This window comes from Micromys minutus, assembly GCF_963924665.1.
Source record: "Micromys minutus genome assembly, chromosome: 1".
Classification (NCBI taxonomy): domain Eukaryota; kingdom Metazoa; phylum Chordata; class Mammalia; order Rodentia; family Muridae; genus Micromys; species Micromys minutus.
The window spans coordinates 200343644-200361284 of record NC_137969.1 but is presented as its reverse complement, the minus strand read 5'-3'; the positions used below and the strand labels follow the sequence as shown (position 1 = coordinate 200361284).

The 17641-nt window shown below is 40.5% G+C and overlaps 1 protein-coding gene across 1 annotated transcript in view; it reads left to right on the top strand.

The window, feature by feature from the left end:
- The window catches only part of LOC308423405 (uncharacterized protein), a 31072-nt gene that overhangs the window by 3285 nt on the left and 10146 nt on the right, over window positions 1-17641 (top strand). The window contains exons 2-5 of the mRNA XM_080920113.1: window positions 10346-10467; window positions 11545-11683; window positions 13082-13203; window positions 15387-15497. Coding sequence (XP_080776239.1) covers window positions 10346-10467; window positions 11545-11683; window positions 13082-13203; window positions 15387-15497 — 494 coding nt within the window. The remainder of the gene's footprint in view (window positions 1-10345; window positions 10468-11544; window positions 11684-13081; window positions 13204-15386; window positions 15498-17641) is intronic.

The window sequence follows — 17641 nt, the reverse complement described above, 5'->3', positions numbered from 1 at the left end:
ACACACAGCTTCAATGTTTACATTTTGATTACCTGTCCAAATTAATACACTATGCAGCAAATTCCGTATAATGTTCAACATACAAATTCAACACATAGTGGTTTGTTGGCTTGTTTGTCATAGTAGATCTCACATAGCCCCGAGTAACCTTGGATTCCCGAGTAGTTGAGGGTGACCTTAACTTCTGGGGCCTCTGCTTCTGCTTCCCAGCTGCTGAGGTTTCAGGCTTTCTCCACATGCTAGGTTTATGCAGGGCTCAGGGTAGAACCCAGAACTTCACGTATGCCATGCAAACAGTCTACCAGTACAGTTACTTCTGGACTCATTTTTCTGCAAAAATGTCACGATTTCATTTTCTTTATGGGTAAATAAAATTCCATTGCATGTATGTGCCACATTTTCTTTATCTGTTCATCTGTTGGTGGATATTGACTCCATTTCTTAGGTGTTATGTGTTTTAGTTAGAAAATGTGGCATGATTGTTTGGTACATTGTGTTCTAATTCATTTGCATGGTTTCTAAAATTAGTTAAGGTTTTTTTTTTTTTTTTTATTTCTTTCATTAGACAGATTAGGTCCAACATGCTTTGTTAAATATATTTGTTAAATATCTTTTTTGGGGGGAGTATTATAAATTGTAGGTTTTTAAAATATGTGATGTTCTATTATTATAGTTGTTGTTATTGTTGTTGTTGTTACTTTACAGAGGTGCTTTGCCTGTATCTGTGTCTCCAGTATCACATATGTGCCTGATGTCTGGGGAGACCAGAAGAGGATTACAGGTGGTTATAAGGCACCATGTGGGTGCTAGGAATTGATCCTGGGTCCTCTGGAAGACCAGACAGTGTTCTTAAGCACTGAACCATCTCTCCAGCCCAGTTGTAGGGTTTTGTTTTGTTTTTAAATATATTTGCTTTATGTTTATTGGTATTTTGCTTACCTTTATGTATGTGCACCATGTAGATGCCTGGTGCCTGCATTAGTAGAGGGTTTGGATCCCGGGAACTGGAGTGACAGATGGTGTGAACAACCATGTGGTACTGGGAATGAATGCAGATCCTCTTCAAGGGCTCTTGCCCTTGAGCCATCTCCCCAGCCCAGGAATTGTGCTTTTAATTTCTGTTTCTGTAGATAATGGTATGGTTGATTGTTCTTTGTTATTTTGTAACCTGTGACCTTGTGGAAATGTCTGTTTTAGGATTTTCCTGTAGACACTTTAGAACTTTCTCCGTGGATAATGGATAAGCATGATATCTTATGTTAATTTTTAAAAATTTCTTTCAATATATTTTGATCATTTTCTTTACCTTCTACTAACTCCTCCCAGACCCTTCAACCCCACTTTATATTCTTTTGTTTCTCTTAGAAAAAAACAAAACTCAAATCCAAACCAAAAATAATGGAGTGCTTGATGAATTTTCATGTCATCTGCTATGAGGCCATGGGCATGCATGATTTGATTTCTTTCTCCAACCTCTTCTTTTTCCCTTTTTCCCCAAACTGCATTGAATGTGTCCTTCCTGTGTGTGTATGCAGCTAGTCCTGCTGTCTTTAACACACTGAGTAAAAACACTAAGAATGGGCATTCTTTCCTCATCCCCAGCCTTCCATCAGTAAGAAGAGGGTAGTTGTAGAGGTATCTCTGAAGATTCCTGGCTGATCCTGTCTTATCTGTTTACTCATGTGTTGCTAAGCTGCCTTCACTGATGAGAGAATGCAAAAACCAGCCTGCCGTTTTTTTTCTGCTACTGGGCAGAAGGTCCATCAGTTTATGCTTTTGTTCTGTTTTCTGTGTGTGCTTTATAGTGGGTCTGGTTTGCAGACTTCTAGTCCCCTATATAGTCCATATTAAAGATTTTGAAGCCGTTTACCAGAGTGTACTTCCTCAGATTCTGTGGTAACTAAACATTTCACTTTATTTCCAGTTTTCTGAGTTCTTTTATGATGCCAGTTAGGTTGTTTATAGGGCATTTAGTTGTATTTAGAAGAGAGCAAAGGAAAGTGTTCATCTAGTTTGGGACCAGAAGTCTCTTTAATGATAGGGCTACATAATAAGTATCAACCTAGTACTTAATTGTGCACTATATGCATTAAAGGTAGAGACTTGGATGAACAAGAGGGGGTAATATAGGTCTTACAGTCAAAAGGAGCTGTGTGCTTAGGAAGAACATGGGAAACAACTGAGGTGCATCTAGAGCAAAAATATTAGGGAATAATGAGAGTATAAAATGAGAAGTTGATCTCACACGACAGATACTGGATTATCTCACTGTTGTAGTTACTTTTCTTGTCTCTATGGCCCAGATAAACTCACAAGAGGCAACTTAAGGGAGACAAAGGGAAGTTATGGGAACTATTTACACACATCTCTACAACCAACCAGGAAGCCAAGGCCATGGGCTAAACCAAGAGGCTTTATCCCTCTAGTTCTTCCCTACAGTCCTCTTCCTCTTGGCCAGCTGGTCCTTTGTCCACAAAGTTCCTCAGCATCCCCAAAGAGCACTACTAACTGAAGCTCAGGTGCTCAAGCACATCCAAAGGCTAGCACTCGCGGGGTGAGTAGGAAATTGCCAGACTTGGAGAAATGTAGCAGAGGGAATGGAGTGAAGAGGGGAGATGTTGGTTGTTGGATACAAAATTGTGAAGGAGCAGGAGTTTCAAGACAGAGTTTCCCTGTGTAGCCTTGGCTGGAACATGCTTTGTAGACCAAGCTGGCCTTGAATTCACAGAGGTTACCTGCCTCTGCCAACTGAGTGCTGAGATTTAAAGGTATGGGCCACCATCACCCAGCAAAAAGCAGGTTTATGTATTTATTTGTTTGTTTTATTTTATATAAGTACACTGTTGCTGTCTTCAGACACACCAGAAGAGGGCATCAGATCTCATTACAGATGGTTGTGAGCCACCATGTTGTTGCTGAGATTTGAACTCAGAACCTCTGGAAGAGCAGTCAGTGCTCTTAACTACTAAGCCATCTCTCCAGCCTTTTTTTTTTTCTTCTTTTTTTTTTAATTTAAAAAGCAGATCTTTAACTGGACTGATTTGGTTCTTCTGAGAACTATACATATATCCAGAAAAAAATGTAAAATGATTATTTGTTAAGTTCAAATTGAAAAAATTAGGACAGTTAGACTCTGGTGTTAAGGGCTTTAAAAGTGTACAGTGAAGTCTGATACATTGAGAAATAGGAAACCATCTAAAACGTGTAGGGAAAGGAGTGAAAGTGAGATTAAAGCAGGAAATGGGTTTGTAGCTGTCATGGGGGTGGGGGGTGCACTATGGAATTTGTGAGAAGTTAATGGCTGCTGTGTAAGGAGGTCGCCACTATGAGTTCCTTAAAGTCACAAGAAGAGAACAGTGCTAGAGAGGACAAGTCGGACTCCTAAATTCTTCAGGTAACTTGTGTTCACAGGAGCACCAACATAGCGTGCACACTGCAGCATACACGTGGAGGTGGCTTTGTTGGCAGGTCTTCTTCCACCTTTGCTTGGGTGCTGGCAAGGGACCCTGCACCGGAGGCCTGCAAGTGATTCCTGCCAGACCATTGGTTTCACCTGCCCCCCAACCCCACCCCCAGTTTGCTTTTTAGACTCTCAGCCCTCCTGTTTATGTCCCATGTGTTTAATTAAATGTAAGCAGAACTTCTAAAGGATTGATGTTGCCCTGTGGAGAAACTCTTCCTTCTCCTCTCTTCCCACCTCTTTCTGTATCATTTGAGAAAATCTTAACTGTCCTTAGGCAGTCAATTAACACTTCTTTAATCTTCTTCCAAAAGGTTACAGTTTCCAAAGAACTGTTACTACACCTCCTGAAATAGCAGTTATACAGGTTAAAAGATGTTCAGTCAAACTAGTAATTGAATAAATTCGAATTAGAACAACCAAGTTCGGTTTTGTGATTACATCCAGTGCTGAGGCTGTTTGGTGAAATACATATTCTTTTGTTGTCTTCAGCTAGATCTTTGCTGTTTATTCCAGGCTGTTCTAGAATCCATGGCCATCCTGCCTTAGCTTCCCACAAGTAGGGGGTGGGGGGGTAGAAAGAAGAATGCTGGGATTAGAGGCAGGATTAAATGCCACATTCTTACTCATATCTATCAGAGCAGTTTAGCATAATCCTTCAGAAAAGTTGAGAGTACATTACAAAAACCTTCATCATGTTTTAGTACTTGAGTAAGGAAACAGCCAGAGCCAAAGGAGCCCATGCATGCCCTTCTACCACAGCAGTACACACAGTACACATGCGTGTACAAATAAGTTAAATGTATTTTAACATCTTTTTTAACTGGGTACCATGGTGCATTTCCTTAAATCCTAGCCCTCAGAAGGCAGAGGCACATCTCTGTGAGCTCAAGGTTTCAGACCAGCTTGAGCTACATATTGAGACACTTTCTAAATCTAATAATCTCTTTTAGGGGTAACATCACAGTGTCATTTTTTTCCCAACAGTTTGATTATATTGTCTCAAGCCAGCCATAAACTCCTGGGTTCAGGAAATCCTCTGGAGTAGCTGGAGTCACAGCTTTGTGCTACCAAGCCTAGTTTCAACAAATTTAGTTTCTTAGAGTAAATATCATCTAATACTAAAGTGATTCAAAGGCCAGAGAGATGACTCAGGTTAAAGGATCTGTCACCATTCCACCCTGAGTTCTCTCTCTAAGACCCACAAGCTGGGAACACACAGACTTCCACAGGCTGTCCTCTGACATGCACGTGTACAGTGTGGCCTGTGCACACGAAATAGAGAAGTACTAATAATTGTTTTAAGTGATTTCTCTTTTTATACACTTCATAATATATCAGTTGCCTTTCTGTTAGCTAATCTTTTCGGAGGTTATGTGTCAACTACTGTAGATAATAAATTTAATTTTATCCATCTTGGCTAAAAATTTCCTTTTGAAGTCTGAAAGTTATTAATAATTAAGAATCTGGGACAACTGAATTCTAAAGAAAACACTTTAGAGAGACAGAATAAGAACATTTAGGAAAATATATAAATGAAACTACCTTATCAAAATGGTCAAATTGTGCATGTTTTTATTTCAATCATGGAATTAGTAAATTTTTAAATTACTATGAGATATGTGAGCATTATGTGCATTTGAATTCAGTTCCCTGGTGGAAGTTCAAGGCTTGGAGCTGAATGATAGGTGTGGGGTGTGGGAACTGAGCTTGGATCCATGTAAGAACCGTCTATGCTCTTAACCACTGAGCCGTCTTTCAGCCCCAGATAACGCCTTTAAAGTGTGATTTTAGAAAATGAACTTAATAAGCATTGCTGATCCTCAAATGCAAATAAACTTCTTGAGTGATGGTTACAACTGGTTACAATTTTGACAATAATTTTATTATAATTATTAATATGTGTGTGTATGTATGAATGTGTGTGGGTGTGTATGTAGAGATCAAAATACAACCTGTATGCATCAAAATGGGGATCAAACCCAGGTCATTGGGCCAACCTCCTAATCCCCTAAGGCAGTGTTCTGAATATTCAATTTATGTTCTCATGTAATCCCTTCTTCAGTCTTTTGATGTGGGATGGTTATTTTCACTTTATAGATAAAGGCAGCTGAGGCTCAGAGTGGAGTAACTTATCTAAATAATAAGTTGGTGGCACAGGATTCAGATTCAAATGTTCTAACTCCAAATCCACTCTTCAGTCTCTAGAGAAAGCATTTCAGAGAGCAGAGATGAAACCAGATGACAAAAAGGTTGATTGTTTACTACTCAAGATCCCACTGGAAACAGCACTAAGCAGCCTGCAGTTTCTGGAGAAATCCCTTCTACCTTGGAATGCAGTCAAGTCAGAGCTCTTAGGGTTTGTTACTTTTTTTTTTTTTTTTTTTTTTTAATATTTGTACCATAAGATTCTTAGATGTAAATGACTATATTTGAAAACTTGCATACTCTAGTGTCCCTTGAATGCTCATCCAGTAAATATATAGCATTAAAGATAATGATACCATTTAAGTAGAAAGAAAAAGTGAACGTTACAGAGAGGCAGATTCTAACTTGGACAAACCAAGAACTCCTTCCCTGAATGTGCTTGATATCAAATATCAAGACACGGCATCCTGCATATCATATACACAGTATTCTGCCACTTGGTAAGAGGTCATGGCATAGCTTCCTAAGATCCTTTGATTTTAGAAGGTAAACTCATATCAAGACATTGTTTTGTTAACATGACTGTTATTAACTAAATATAAAGAAATTGGCCCTTAGGATATTACCATTTAATGAGATTTTTTTGCTTTCTTTAAAAATCATGGTGTAAGTAAATTAGATTGATACAAGTTCTCACGGACTGTATTATCTGTAAGAGCAACTAAGCAGATTCTAGGTATTAATTAATACCTTGGGAAATTGTAATTAGATTTTAGGAATACAGTGGGAAAAGGCCATGTTGGGAGGACAGTGCCACTTACGACACTCCTCTCGTTCCACCTGAAGGGAGTTTGTTAGCTATTCTGTGTCATCATAACGTATAGTCTGGCTCCTGTGCATATCAGCTCACATCCAAGTAGCCTATTTCGGTGTTAATTCCCCATGCTCAAGTTATGAAAACATAGAATGTTCCTGTGCAGAGAGACGGATGGACTCTGGCAGGGAAGAACACCGTCCTTCCGCAGAGCATCAGAGATTCAGTTAAACTTGAGATCAGTGCCCTCAGTGTGCTCTGGCTGTCTCTCGTTCATGTTGCTGCTGTAGCAGTGAACCGACTCTGGATATGTAAGAACTTTGCAAGCTATGACGTGTTATCTCATTTGTAGTTATTATAACATGAAAATGTCATTCTAAATAAATAAAAAGTATCCTGTTTTAAGAAGAATACTTTATAAAACCTTTCATTTCAGTACTTGGGAAGCAGAGGCAGGTGGATCTCTGTGACTTCAAGGCCAGCCTACTCTACAGACAGGGCTACACAAGAGAAACCTGGTCTCACAAAACAAACAAACAAAGAGAGCCAGGCTTGATGATCTCACACCATTGAGCAGAGGCAGATAGCTGTGCATTTGAAATCAACCAAGAGTGTACACATACTTTGTCTCAAAAAAAAAAACAGGAATCCAGAGGCCACCAACATGACTTGGTGGGTAACCTGACAACCTGAGTTTGCTCCCAGGATCCCACATAGAGCAAGAAGAACCAACTTCTTAACACTGCACACAAAATAAGTATTTCCAAAAAATGTTCAACAAAAGAAACCAGCTATGGAGGTACACATCTGTAATCCTGCCATTTGAAAGGCTGGGGCAGCAGAATCAAGAGTTCAAGGCCCAGTTCGGGTAATATGAGACCCTGACTCAAAAAAAAGGGGGGGGGGACTGGACATGGTAGTTCGTGACTTTAATCCTAGTACTCAGAAGGCAGAGGCAGGTGGATCTCTGAGCTCAAGGCCAGCTTGGTCTATAGGTAAGACCCTGTCTTTTAAAAAACAGAAAATGAAAAAGAAGATAATTGTGTGTGATGTGCTGGGGCTAGTCTAACTGAACTGACAAGCTCCACATTCAGTGAGAGACCATCAGAACTTAAGGTAGAGAGTGATTGAGGACACTCAACATGGATGTCTGGCCTCCAACACAGGTTCATGTGAGTGTGCACACACATACATACTTGTACACTTACACACAAAAGAAAAAAAATACGTCATGATCTTACTTAGAGATTACAAAAGTTTAGGAGGATTCAGAAGGGGAAGAAATGGGATGATATTCCATTCAAGATGCTCTTGATTTGTTTCTAGAACTATTTATCTTTCTCCCTTCCTGTTGTAATGCTAGAGATCAAAAATGGGACCTTGCATTCTGTTCTCTCAGCATATGCTCAGCCACTCAGCTTTGCCCTTAATCTGCACAGCAATTGTTTTTAGTTTCACTGTGTAGCCGAGGCTGGCTTCAATCACAGCAGTTTCCAGCTCAGCCTTCTGAGAACTAGGGTCACAGGAGTATGGACCACAATGTCTGTCTGACTGACTTCATTCCTCTTCTTAACAGTAAGGAAGACTATATTCTGTGTTCTTATGCCCTGGCAAGGACCCATAATTACAGTCTTTTTAGAGAAAGGGAAACTACTTGGTTTGCAATCTACCATTTTATTCAGTCTTCCCCAGTCTACATTTGTAACCTAGAGAGAAGCCGACCTCTAAGAGTGCTTCATTTCCAGATACATCTATTTTATATTATTTATGAACTACGTACAAATAATACAGTTTAACCCATAGAAAGTGCAAAATACAGAAAAAAAAATAATTCTATTTTGTGCCCTTACCTAGATTGACCCACTATTAATCTCTTACCATATCTTTGCCTTCTTTATTTCTACCCTTCTCTCAGACCAAGTTTTGGTCACAGCATTTAGTTTTGTTTAAGATTTATGTATGTATGTAACTACATTGTTGCTGTCTTCAGACACACCAGAAGAGGGCATTGAATCCTGTTACAGATGGTTGTGAGTCACCAAGTGTTTGCTGGGAATTGAGCTGAGACCCTTTGGGAGAGCAGCCATTGCTCTTAAATGCTGAGCCATCTCTCCAGCCGGGTCACAGCCTTTTAAAATGGACTACTTGATGCCTGGAGAGGTGGCTCAGTACCAAGACCCACATGTCAGCTTACAACCAAACTCCAGCTCTAAGGGATGTGATGTCTTCTGACATCCTTAGAAACACACATGGGGCTCACACATACATACAGGCAAAACTCATACACATGTAATAAATAAATGTTTTTCAAAAATAACTTTAAAGAAATATGCTGTTTTAGCCAGCTTTATAACACATCCCTATAATTACAATACTCCAGGAGGCTAAAGCAGGAGGCTTGCTTAGAGTTTAAGGCCTATGTGCACCTCAAAGTAGACCTTATATCTAAATAAATAATATGTTTGTATATTAATTCTTCATCTTTTGCTATAGTGAGTCAGAGCAACATGATTTCACACAGATGATGTAGTTGGTGCCAATATTACTCTTGTTTGGTTTATGTTTTGAGACTGAGTCTTATGCAGCCTAGGGCAGCCTCAGAGTTACCATACAGCCAGTAATAAAATAATCTTAAGGTATGATCTTCTTGCCTCGTAGTTACAGGTGCAGGATACCACATGTGGCTTATAAATTGCTGAGAACAAATTGGGGCCAGTACAAAGTAGGCAAGCGCTCTCACCTGCCACAGCGTCCCTGCCCTGTCACTCTCACGTCTTGAGCGCTGGGTTTGAGTCAAGATGTTTAGATTGAGGCATCTTCTGAGTCATCTTTGAACAGTAAGAGTCACATGGTCAAAGATGAAATCGTTTATTATTTATTAGTGAGTTTAATACCCTTAAAACGAAAGAAGCACTATTCAAGAATAAAAAGAAAGTAGTTTAAATAGTTTAAATACTACTTATCTTCTTGAATCTCTTTGCTTTTATTTGATGAGTGGTTTGGAGAAAAAAAATTCATTTTATTTTTAAATGTATGTTTTTTATATTTGTTTATTGTGTTTGTGTGTGTGTGTGTGTGTGTGTGTGTGTGTGTGTACAGCTCTATAGCACATGTGTAGAGATTGGAGGACAGATGGCCTGTGGGAGTTATTCCCTCCTGCCCTGTGGATTCCAGGGATGGAACTGAGGTCAAACATTTATTTGTCTATTTAATATATTTGAATGCACTGTAGCTGTCACTGACACACACCAGTAGAGGGCATCAGATCCCATTACAGATGGTCGTGAGCATCTGGGTTGCTGGGATTTGAACTCAGGACCTCTAGAAGAGCAGCCAGTGCTCTTAACCGCCGAGCCATCTTGACAGACTGAAAATTCTCATTTTAAATGGGCCTTGAGCTAGTGCTGCTGTGTCAGTGTTAGAAGGCTCCTCTGATGGAACGAGCATCATCCGTAATCACCTACTTAGTTTAGGTATGATGGCAGGTGTGGGAGGTATTTCTTCTTCCTTTCTACTCTTTTTTTTTTTTAAAGATTTATTTATTACATTTATATGAGTATACTGTAGCTGTTTTTCATACACAGAAGAGGGCACCATATATCTTTACAGATGGTTGTGAGCCATTATGTGGTTGCTGGGAATTGAACTCAGGACCTCTGGAAGAGCTCTTTAACCGCTGAGCCATCTCTCCAACCCTTTACTCTTCTTTATAGAATTTATTTTGTTTTATGTACATTGGTATTGGCAGTCCGCCTGCATGTATGTGTGGGTGACAGTGTCAGATCCCTTGGAACTGGAATTACAGACATTTGTGAGCTGCCGTGTAGGTGCTGGGAATTGAACCTGGGTTTTTTGGTAAGAACAGATAGTTCTCTTAACCACTGAGCCATCTCTCCAGCCCCCTCCTTTCTGCTCTTTTTCAGGGGATTTTGATGAATTTACTCAAGATAATAATGACATTATGCTGAAGAACATAGCCGAGGACCTTCGGAACTGTTTGCCTCTAGGAGCTGTGCTTTGCTCGGAACATCTAGCCCTTCAAAAAGTATGTTGCTCCAGATTCCGTTCTTTTTGTCCAACTCAAGAAGTCTGTTTTTCCCCAACCCCACGCATTGTAGTGTCTCTCCTTAGTTGTAAATTGAGCTCTAAGCAATTTTCCACTTACTGTTTCTGTCATGTACCCCTTTCTTTTGAGGCTTTAACCTTCAGATTCCCCAGTACTATGTACTCAGTGAGCGCTTTGAAGAGAATCCTGTTTATCAGCCTATTTTTTTAAAAAAATTTAAGTGTTAACAGGCTGGCCTTTTTCCTTTATAAACACCTGCACCAAGGAATTAAATCCAAAGTTTCAGGTTTGTTTGTTTGTTGTTGGGGGGGGGGGGTTGGCAGGGAAGTACTGTTTGTTTGGTTACTTGGTGGGTTAATCTGGTTTTATTGCCCAGGTCTTGCTCTATAGAACTGGCCTCAAGGTTGAGGCCCTCCCAGGTGTTACAGGTATGTAACACCTTACCAGCTTAAAACCAGAACGTTTCAATAGTATATGGTATAGCTGTGTAGGCCAGGCTGCCCTCAAAATCTGCCTGTGTCTGCCTCTCAAGTACTGAGATGAAGACACGCACCACCACGCCCAGGCTGTTTTATTTTTGACACAGGCTATAACTCAGTCTGGCCACTGAATGTACTATATTGCTCAAGCTTACCTCAAATTCAGACACTCCTTCCTCAGTCTTCCTAAAGCTGGTATTACAAATGGAAACTACCATGCCCACATATATAAACTTGAAGTTTTAATAACATTTTAGCAATTTGAAAACTTGGCTTTCTGAATAAAGATGTCTTTCCAGGTATTTTGACGGTGTTTGATATGTAAGATTCAAAGTTAAATCTTAGTCATGTTTTGTGTCCTTCCAGAATTAAGACAGAGTATGTCTCAGTTTAATTTAAAAAAAAAAAAAAAGGAAAAGAAAAAGAAAGACGGAGGTGCAGTAAACAGGATTGAATCAGCACCAGTGTCTTTCTGTGCCCGTCCTCAGTGTGTGGTGTAGCGGCCACTGCTGTTTTGCCTTTTTTAGCAATAAAAGAAGCTCCTTTGAACTTTGTTTCCTTTGATGTGTCTTTCCAGATACGACAACAGCCCGAACCCACAGTTCACGTTGACGCATTCCTTTATGATGAAGACTTTATTGATACATTATGTGAGGAAGGAAAAATGAGCCGGAACTACTGTACAGTGTGCGGCTCACACCAAACAGCACCTTTGGGTAGGTGTTCAAGTTTGCAGAGCTGTGACGTATCTTTTATTTTTCCATGTCATTAGTGTGTGCATTTGTAATCAGCGATTGAACATGTTTTAGGATAAAAGCTAACCTTTAGCATAGCCATCACCAAAACTAAAGTAGGGAAACCACAGAGAAATATTTTCTAAGGACCAGCTAGGATGGCTCAGCAGGCAAAAGGCTTGCTGTCAAACCTGATGGCCTGAGTTCGCTCACTGGGACCCACACAGTAGAAGGAGAACACCAGCTTCCTCACGCTCTCTGACTGCCACATGTGCCTGCACTCCCCCTCACACCCTCTCAAGAAAGTAGGTAAGTGGTGGATAGGTAGGTAGATGAGATGCAATAGAGTTTTGCTTTGTAACGTAAAGAAGTACCTGTGGAGATTACCTTACTCAGTGTGTTACCTAGAAATGTTTTTCACATCTGGAAACTGTTTAATCAGGATAGCTCCAATCTAGAAACTAATCAGACATGACTGAAAACAGAGTACATGGCTCATACTTCACATGCTCAAGAGAGACTAATGCACAGACCACGTGCTGACTTCCCGTGAGAGAGTTTCCCTGCTTAGCAAGTCAGGAGGTGATAAAATAGGCAACTCTGAGAAATGTTTATTTGGGCTTTGTGACGCATCTATGAAGATGATATTCATAGGATGGAAAAAGACGTGACTGAGAGCTAGAAAGAAACTGAAACATGAATACTGCAGTACCATACACCAGACGGCTGGTTTGTAAACATTTATAGAGCTGGGTTTGACAAATATGTCTGAAGATTGGCCTGTTTCCCCATGTAATCAGTTATAATGATGGGGACACCCAGAGCAGCTCAGATAACTAATGAATCTAAGATGGTTGTCACCATGACTGACTGTGACGAGTACTCAGATGACAAGGGGTTTGTCTAGCTTCAGGATCCCCCAGAGGAATCATTGGTGGGCTGAGGGGTTGTGAGATGAGGATCCAAGAGAGGCGAGGACTTCAGTGGCCTAGTCCCTCCCATCTCTGAGACAAAGGCATACCCCGTATCTCTTCCTGGAGGCTGATCCACCTGCTTCCATTTAGTTTCCATCTTTGGGATGCTGTTGTTGTTTGACCAAGACATCTCCTCTTCCTGACAGTTACTATGTGGGACATGATATTGTGAGTCTGAGTTCCCTCCAGGTCAGAGGAAAACCAGAGTCAGTCAAGAAAACTAGGGTGCAAAACTTAGACTCCAGCTAGCCAGGTGAGGTGGTGCAGGCCAATCCCAATATTCTGGGGTGGAAGTAGATAGATCCAGGCCAGTCAGAGCTACATAGGAAGACCCTATTTCAAAAAACAACAACAAACCCAAGCAAACAAAAAGCATAACTTGGTGCTCATTCTCTTCTTTCTCCAGGATTTATTTCTCATTCCTTCTCCCTCATGGAATTGAAGTTCATTTATCATCATGTGCTCCCTGATCTGTCAGGAAAGGTCTTGGTTGACATTGGCTCCAGACTTGGCACAGTCCTTTATGGGGTAAAGTGCAGCTTGTGGACATACTCAACATGTGGAAAATACTTTCTCCTGCTAGCAACAGCTTTGCCTGCCACCATCCAAGGTGACAGCTTGGCTTTATTATTAAAGTAACAGGATAAGTTAAAATAGGATCCGTTGGCAGACTCCAAAATTCTGCTGGACGGTAATAATTAGGTTTGGGTTTTCAAGGATAGCACCAGCTGTCCACTTTTCCTGGTTTGTCTCCACAACACAAATGACAGATATAAACAAAGTAGATCATGTGACTGACTCTCCTCTCCCCTCCCCACTCACTACCCTCTGTTTTTTGTTTTGTTTTGGAGTGGGGAAGAGGGTATTTTTAATCTGGCCTCAAATTCGCTATGTAGATGAAGATAACCTTGAACTCCTTTTCCTCCAGCCTCAGCCCTCTAAGCACTGTGATTAAGGATTATCTACATGCTTGGCTTGGCTTCTTTGTGTGTGTGTGTGTGTGTGTGTGTGTGTGTGTGTGTGTGTGTGTGATAGATATTAAAATAAAGTAGTTTAGTGAGTTTTGATAAGAACTCACAAAGATAAAAAATATATTGAGCCTAAGAAACTTTTGGGTGGCCATAGCAAGCCACTTACTAGCCCTGGATATCTCGTTCTTTTTCTTTTAGTGTGGACACTAGGTGATGGTGATATCCAAGAATACATAATGTCCAATTTTCTGTGTCGCAAAACATGTACATTTCTCTTGTTTCTGAAATCTCACATCAGTGTAGCTTTTGCTATAAATTCAAATCATAAGTGCTTAATGTTCTTAAATCAATTTGTCAAAAAAATTTAAATATGGTTTCTGGCCGTCGTCAGTACCTTGTTTAAAAACACAAAAACCAGGCGGCCTTAGCTGTAGGGCTCCTGCCAAGAGCAGGTGCTGTCAGTTTTCAGAATTGCTTCCTGCTTTAGGCAGAAACTCACTATTTAATGCTTGGCTTAAACTTTCATTCTGTGAATAGATGATGCAGTTAGATGGCTTTTGTTATTAGTGCTCCTGTTATTTTAGGGGGTTGGGTTGGGTTGGGTTGGGTTGGGTTGGGTTGGTTTGGTTTGGGACTTGCCAGGTCACCAGGCTGGCCTTGAAAGTGTCCTCACTCAGCCTTCTGAGAGATAGGATGGTAAGCTCAGCAGCTTTGCCCGCCTTGCCCCACAGCTTTATTTAAAGAGTATTGCCATCTTGTCGCAGTAAGGTGAAGGGTAGGAGAGGAAGACACCATTCTCTGGCATGCCCATGAGCACATACACCTATGTATTCATACACACACACACATACACACAGAGAGAGAGAGAGAGAGAGAGAGAGAGAGAGAGAGAGAGAGAGAGAGAGAGAGAGAGAGAGAACAAAGAGGGAGGAAGAAGAAAGAAAAAAGAGCCATGCAAAAAAATCTAATGTCAAATAACTGATTTCACAGGTATAGTATCAGTGTTGATAATGTGAATATATTGATTTTTTTTTCCTACAGTGGATCACCGAATCAATACCAATCTCCTTAATATTGACATATGCACTTTGAAACATGTTGTAAATAAATATTCTAAATATGTATGGTAAAGCTCTAGATTCAAACTTGGTGTTTGCATGTGTTGGTAGGTGGTCGCCTTCAGGAGCCCGCCATAGTGGTACATGTCTGTAATGTTAGCATCCAGAAGATAAGTTCAGAGCCAACCTGCAAGACATGAATTCTGTCTCAAAACAAACAAAAAAACCCAAACAAACACAAAACTTTAAACAGAAGGTTACTGATTTTTCTTCCAGATTATCCTGTTATTCTGTATAGAAATATCACAATTCCTAGCAGTTCTTTCTGTCCCTGTTGACTGTTCAGCTAGTTTCAAATGGTGTGTGGTTGTCACTGTGCTTACGGAGTAACTCCTGGATGTAGCTTCCCCAGAAATTATGAAGGCCAACATACAGAGGTTGGGAATGTGGTCATTTTCATCATTTCCAATTTTGCTGAGTGCCCAGTTTTATCAGGAAACTTTAAATACCGGTTTTTAAAATATAGCTATGTAATAGGAATTAATAACTTCAATCAAAGCCCTGATCAGTGAAGTTCTGAGCTTTGTGAGTTTTATAACAATTTGGTTTTTATGACTCAGGCAGACATAAATCTGTACTTGAAAGCTGACTGTTTTGTGACACGCATGTCTTCCCATTTCAGGGTTACCTTTACAGCTCAGCAGTGCAGCTCTGGGGGGTGGAGCTGAATGGAGAATTTTGCCAATTGCAGGAAATGATCATAAAGAAATACCAGTTTGGTGACAGAATAAAGGTACCTTTACTGTGTTTTCTCTGTTACTTCCGTGAATCTTTCCTAACTGCTTCTCTATTTGAACAGTACTGCTGTTGTGTGCGCATGCACTGAGTTGACCAACTGTCTTACTAGAGAGTGTTTCCTTTGTTTTCTTTGTGTTAGACAGTTTGGGAAGCAGACCTGTAACTCCCCAAGGCTGGCTGCCAGTGTATTTTATTAAACTGGAAAGTAAAGGGCTTGCACTGCAGGTGGTTGCTTATCTTCTTGTAAACTGAGAGCTACTGTAAATGTCTCAGGATAGTGGTCATTAGGGAAGGATGTCTCTCTTAGGCTAGAACAGGTTTCCCCTTTTTCCTGTAAGAAGAACAGTAACAAGGTAAAGATGTGGGGGTTTTGGTTCTTTGGAGAGGTCTATTTGTGTACTGCAGTGGTCCTTGAGTCTCACTAAGGTGCTTCTTCACCTCACATGGCAATGCAGAGGATACTAACATAACATTGGAAAAACTCGTGAGCTAAAGATCAAGGGGCTGGGGAGCTGGCCCAGCAGGGAAGAGGGTCTGCTGCTCTGTAGAGGACCCAGGGAGGGCTCCCAGAGCTGCTCCTGATCCCAGCCAGCGTGCTCTTCTGGTCCTCACAGGCACCTGCACTCACATGGTGTACAAACAAACACGTAGACACACAGACATGTACATGAATAACAAAGAAATTTTTTATAAATTGAAGGATGAAACCTTTGTCTTTCTAATAAAAGGTAGTTATTTTATTCTCCCACCCTGTTTCTTTTCCCTACCCTTGTTTTAGAAATATAGAGGTATGTGATCAGAGAAAATTCATTACCTGGTAATAAGTTTATGGGGGTAGGAGTAATGCTCAGTGGTAGAGTTCTTTTCTGCCATGTACAAAATCCTGTATTCAGTTCCTAGACCGCAAACAAAATGCATGGGTTTTCTCTTCTTTAACGTGGCTGGCATAGAATTCACTGTGTACACTAGCCTGGCCTCAGACTGGTCTTATGTAATAATCACATAGCTAACAGGAATTTCTATTAAGTTGAAAATTGGGATTTAAAATTAAGAACTCATTGGGAGCTGGAGAAGCTCATTGGGAGCTCAGCAGTTAAGAGCATTGCAGAGGACCCAGGTTCAGTTCCCAGCACACGTACAGCAACAGTTGTCTGTGACTTCAACTCAGTAGCTTCTCACACCCTCTTCTGGCTTCCATGTGTGTGTGGTACACAAGCATGCATATAGGCAAAACACCCATATACATAAAACAAAAGAAAATGGGTCTTTCTTTAAAAACCAAGACTTCTGCCTGGTGTGGTGGTTCATGCCATTAATTCCAGCACTCGGGAGGCAGAGGCAAGTGGCTGTCTGTAGGTTGGAGGCCAGCCTGGACTACAGAACGAGTTCTAGGACAGCCAGGGTGATACAGAGAAACTGTCTCAAAAACAAAAAGTAAAACCTCTGAAGAATCATACTTAATAAAGAATAATAATAGAGTGTATGCTTATGTTTTTAAATATAATGATAAATGTATGTAAATGTTTATGTTTTTATGAATTTTTAATTTTCAAAATAAATTATTTCAGTACACACTTATGTGGTGTTTTCGACATGTAGCTTCTGTGGCTACCATCAGTAACATTTTGGTGAGAAACTTGGGTTTGTTTTGGTTCTTTTTCTCCAGTGTGGCCTCACATATGTAGGACAAGTACTCCTAAGATAAAGCCTTTTTACACCACCCTATGACGACTGGAAACTTTAGCCATCCCTGCTTCCTTGAAGGTGTTTTTAATGTATGTTTTGCTTGCTTGTGTTCATGTGTACCGTGTAGCCACAGGGGCCAGAAGAAGACATTGGATGCTGGAGAACTTGAGTTTCAGGCAGTTGTGAATTGTTATGTGGGCACTGGAATCTAAGCCTGGTGCTCTGTAAGAACAGCAAATGCTCTCAACTGCCAAGCCAACTTTCTAGACCCCTTTTTCTTTTTCCATTTATTTATCCAGTTTCTTACTTGTTTTCTGAAGGGTTTGTGATAGTCCTTTCTATTTTTAGCAAGTCCTTCCTCCACAGTCCACAAAGTCTTGGTTGTGCACATAGTGCCTGAGAAGCAGGACGGGTATGTCTCTGTGGTAGAGTGCTTACCAGAGCTTGGGGTTT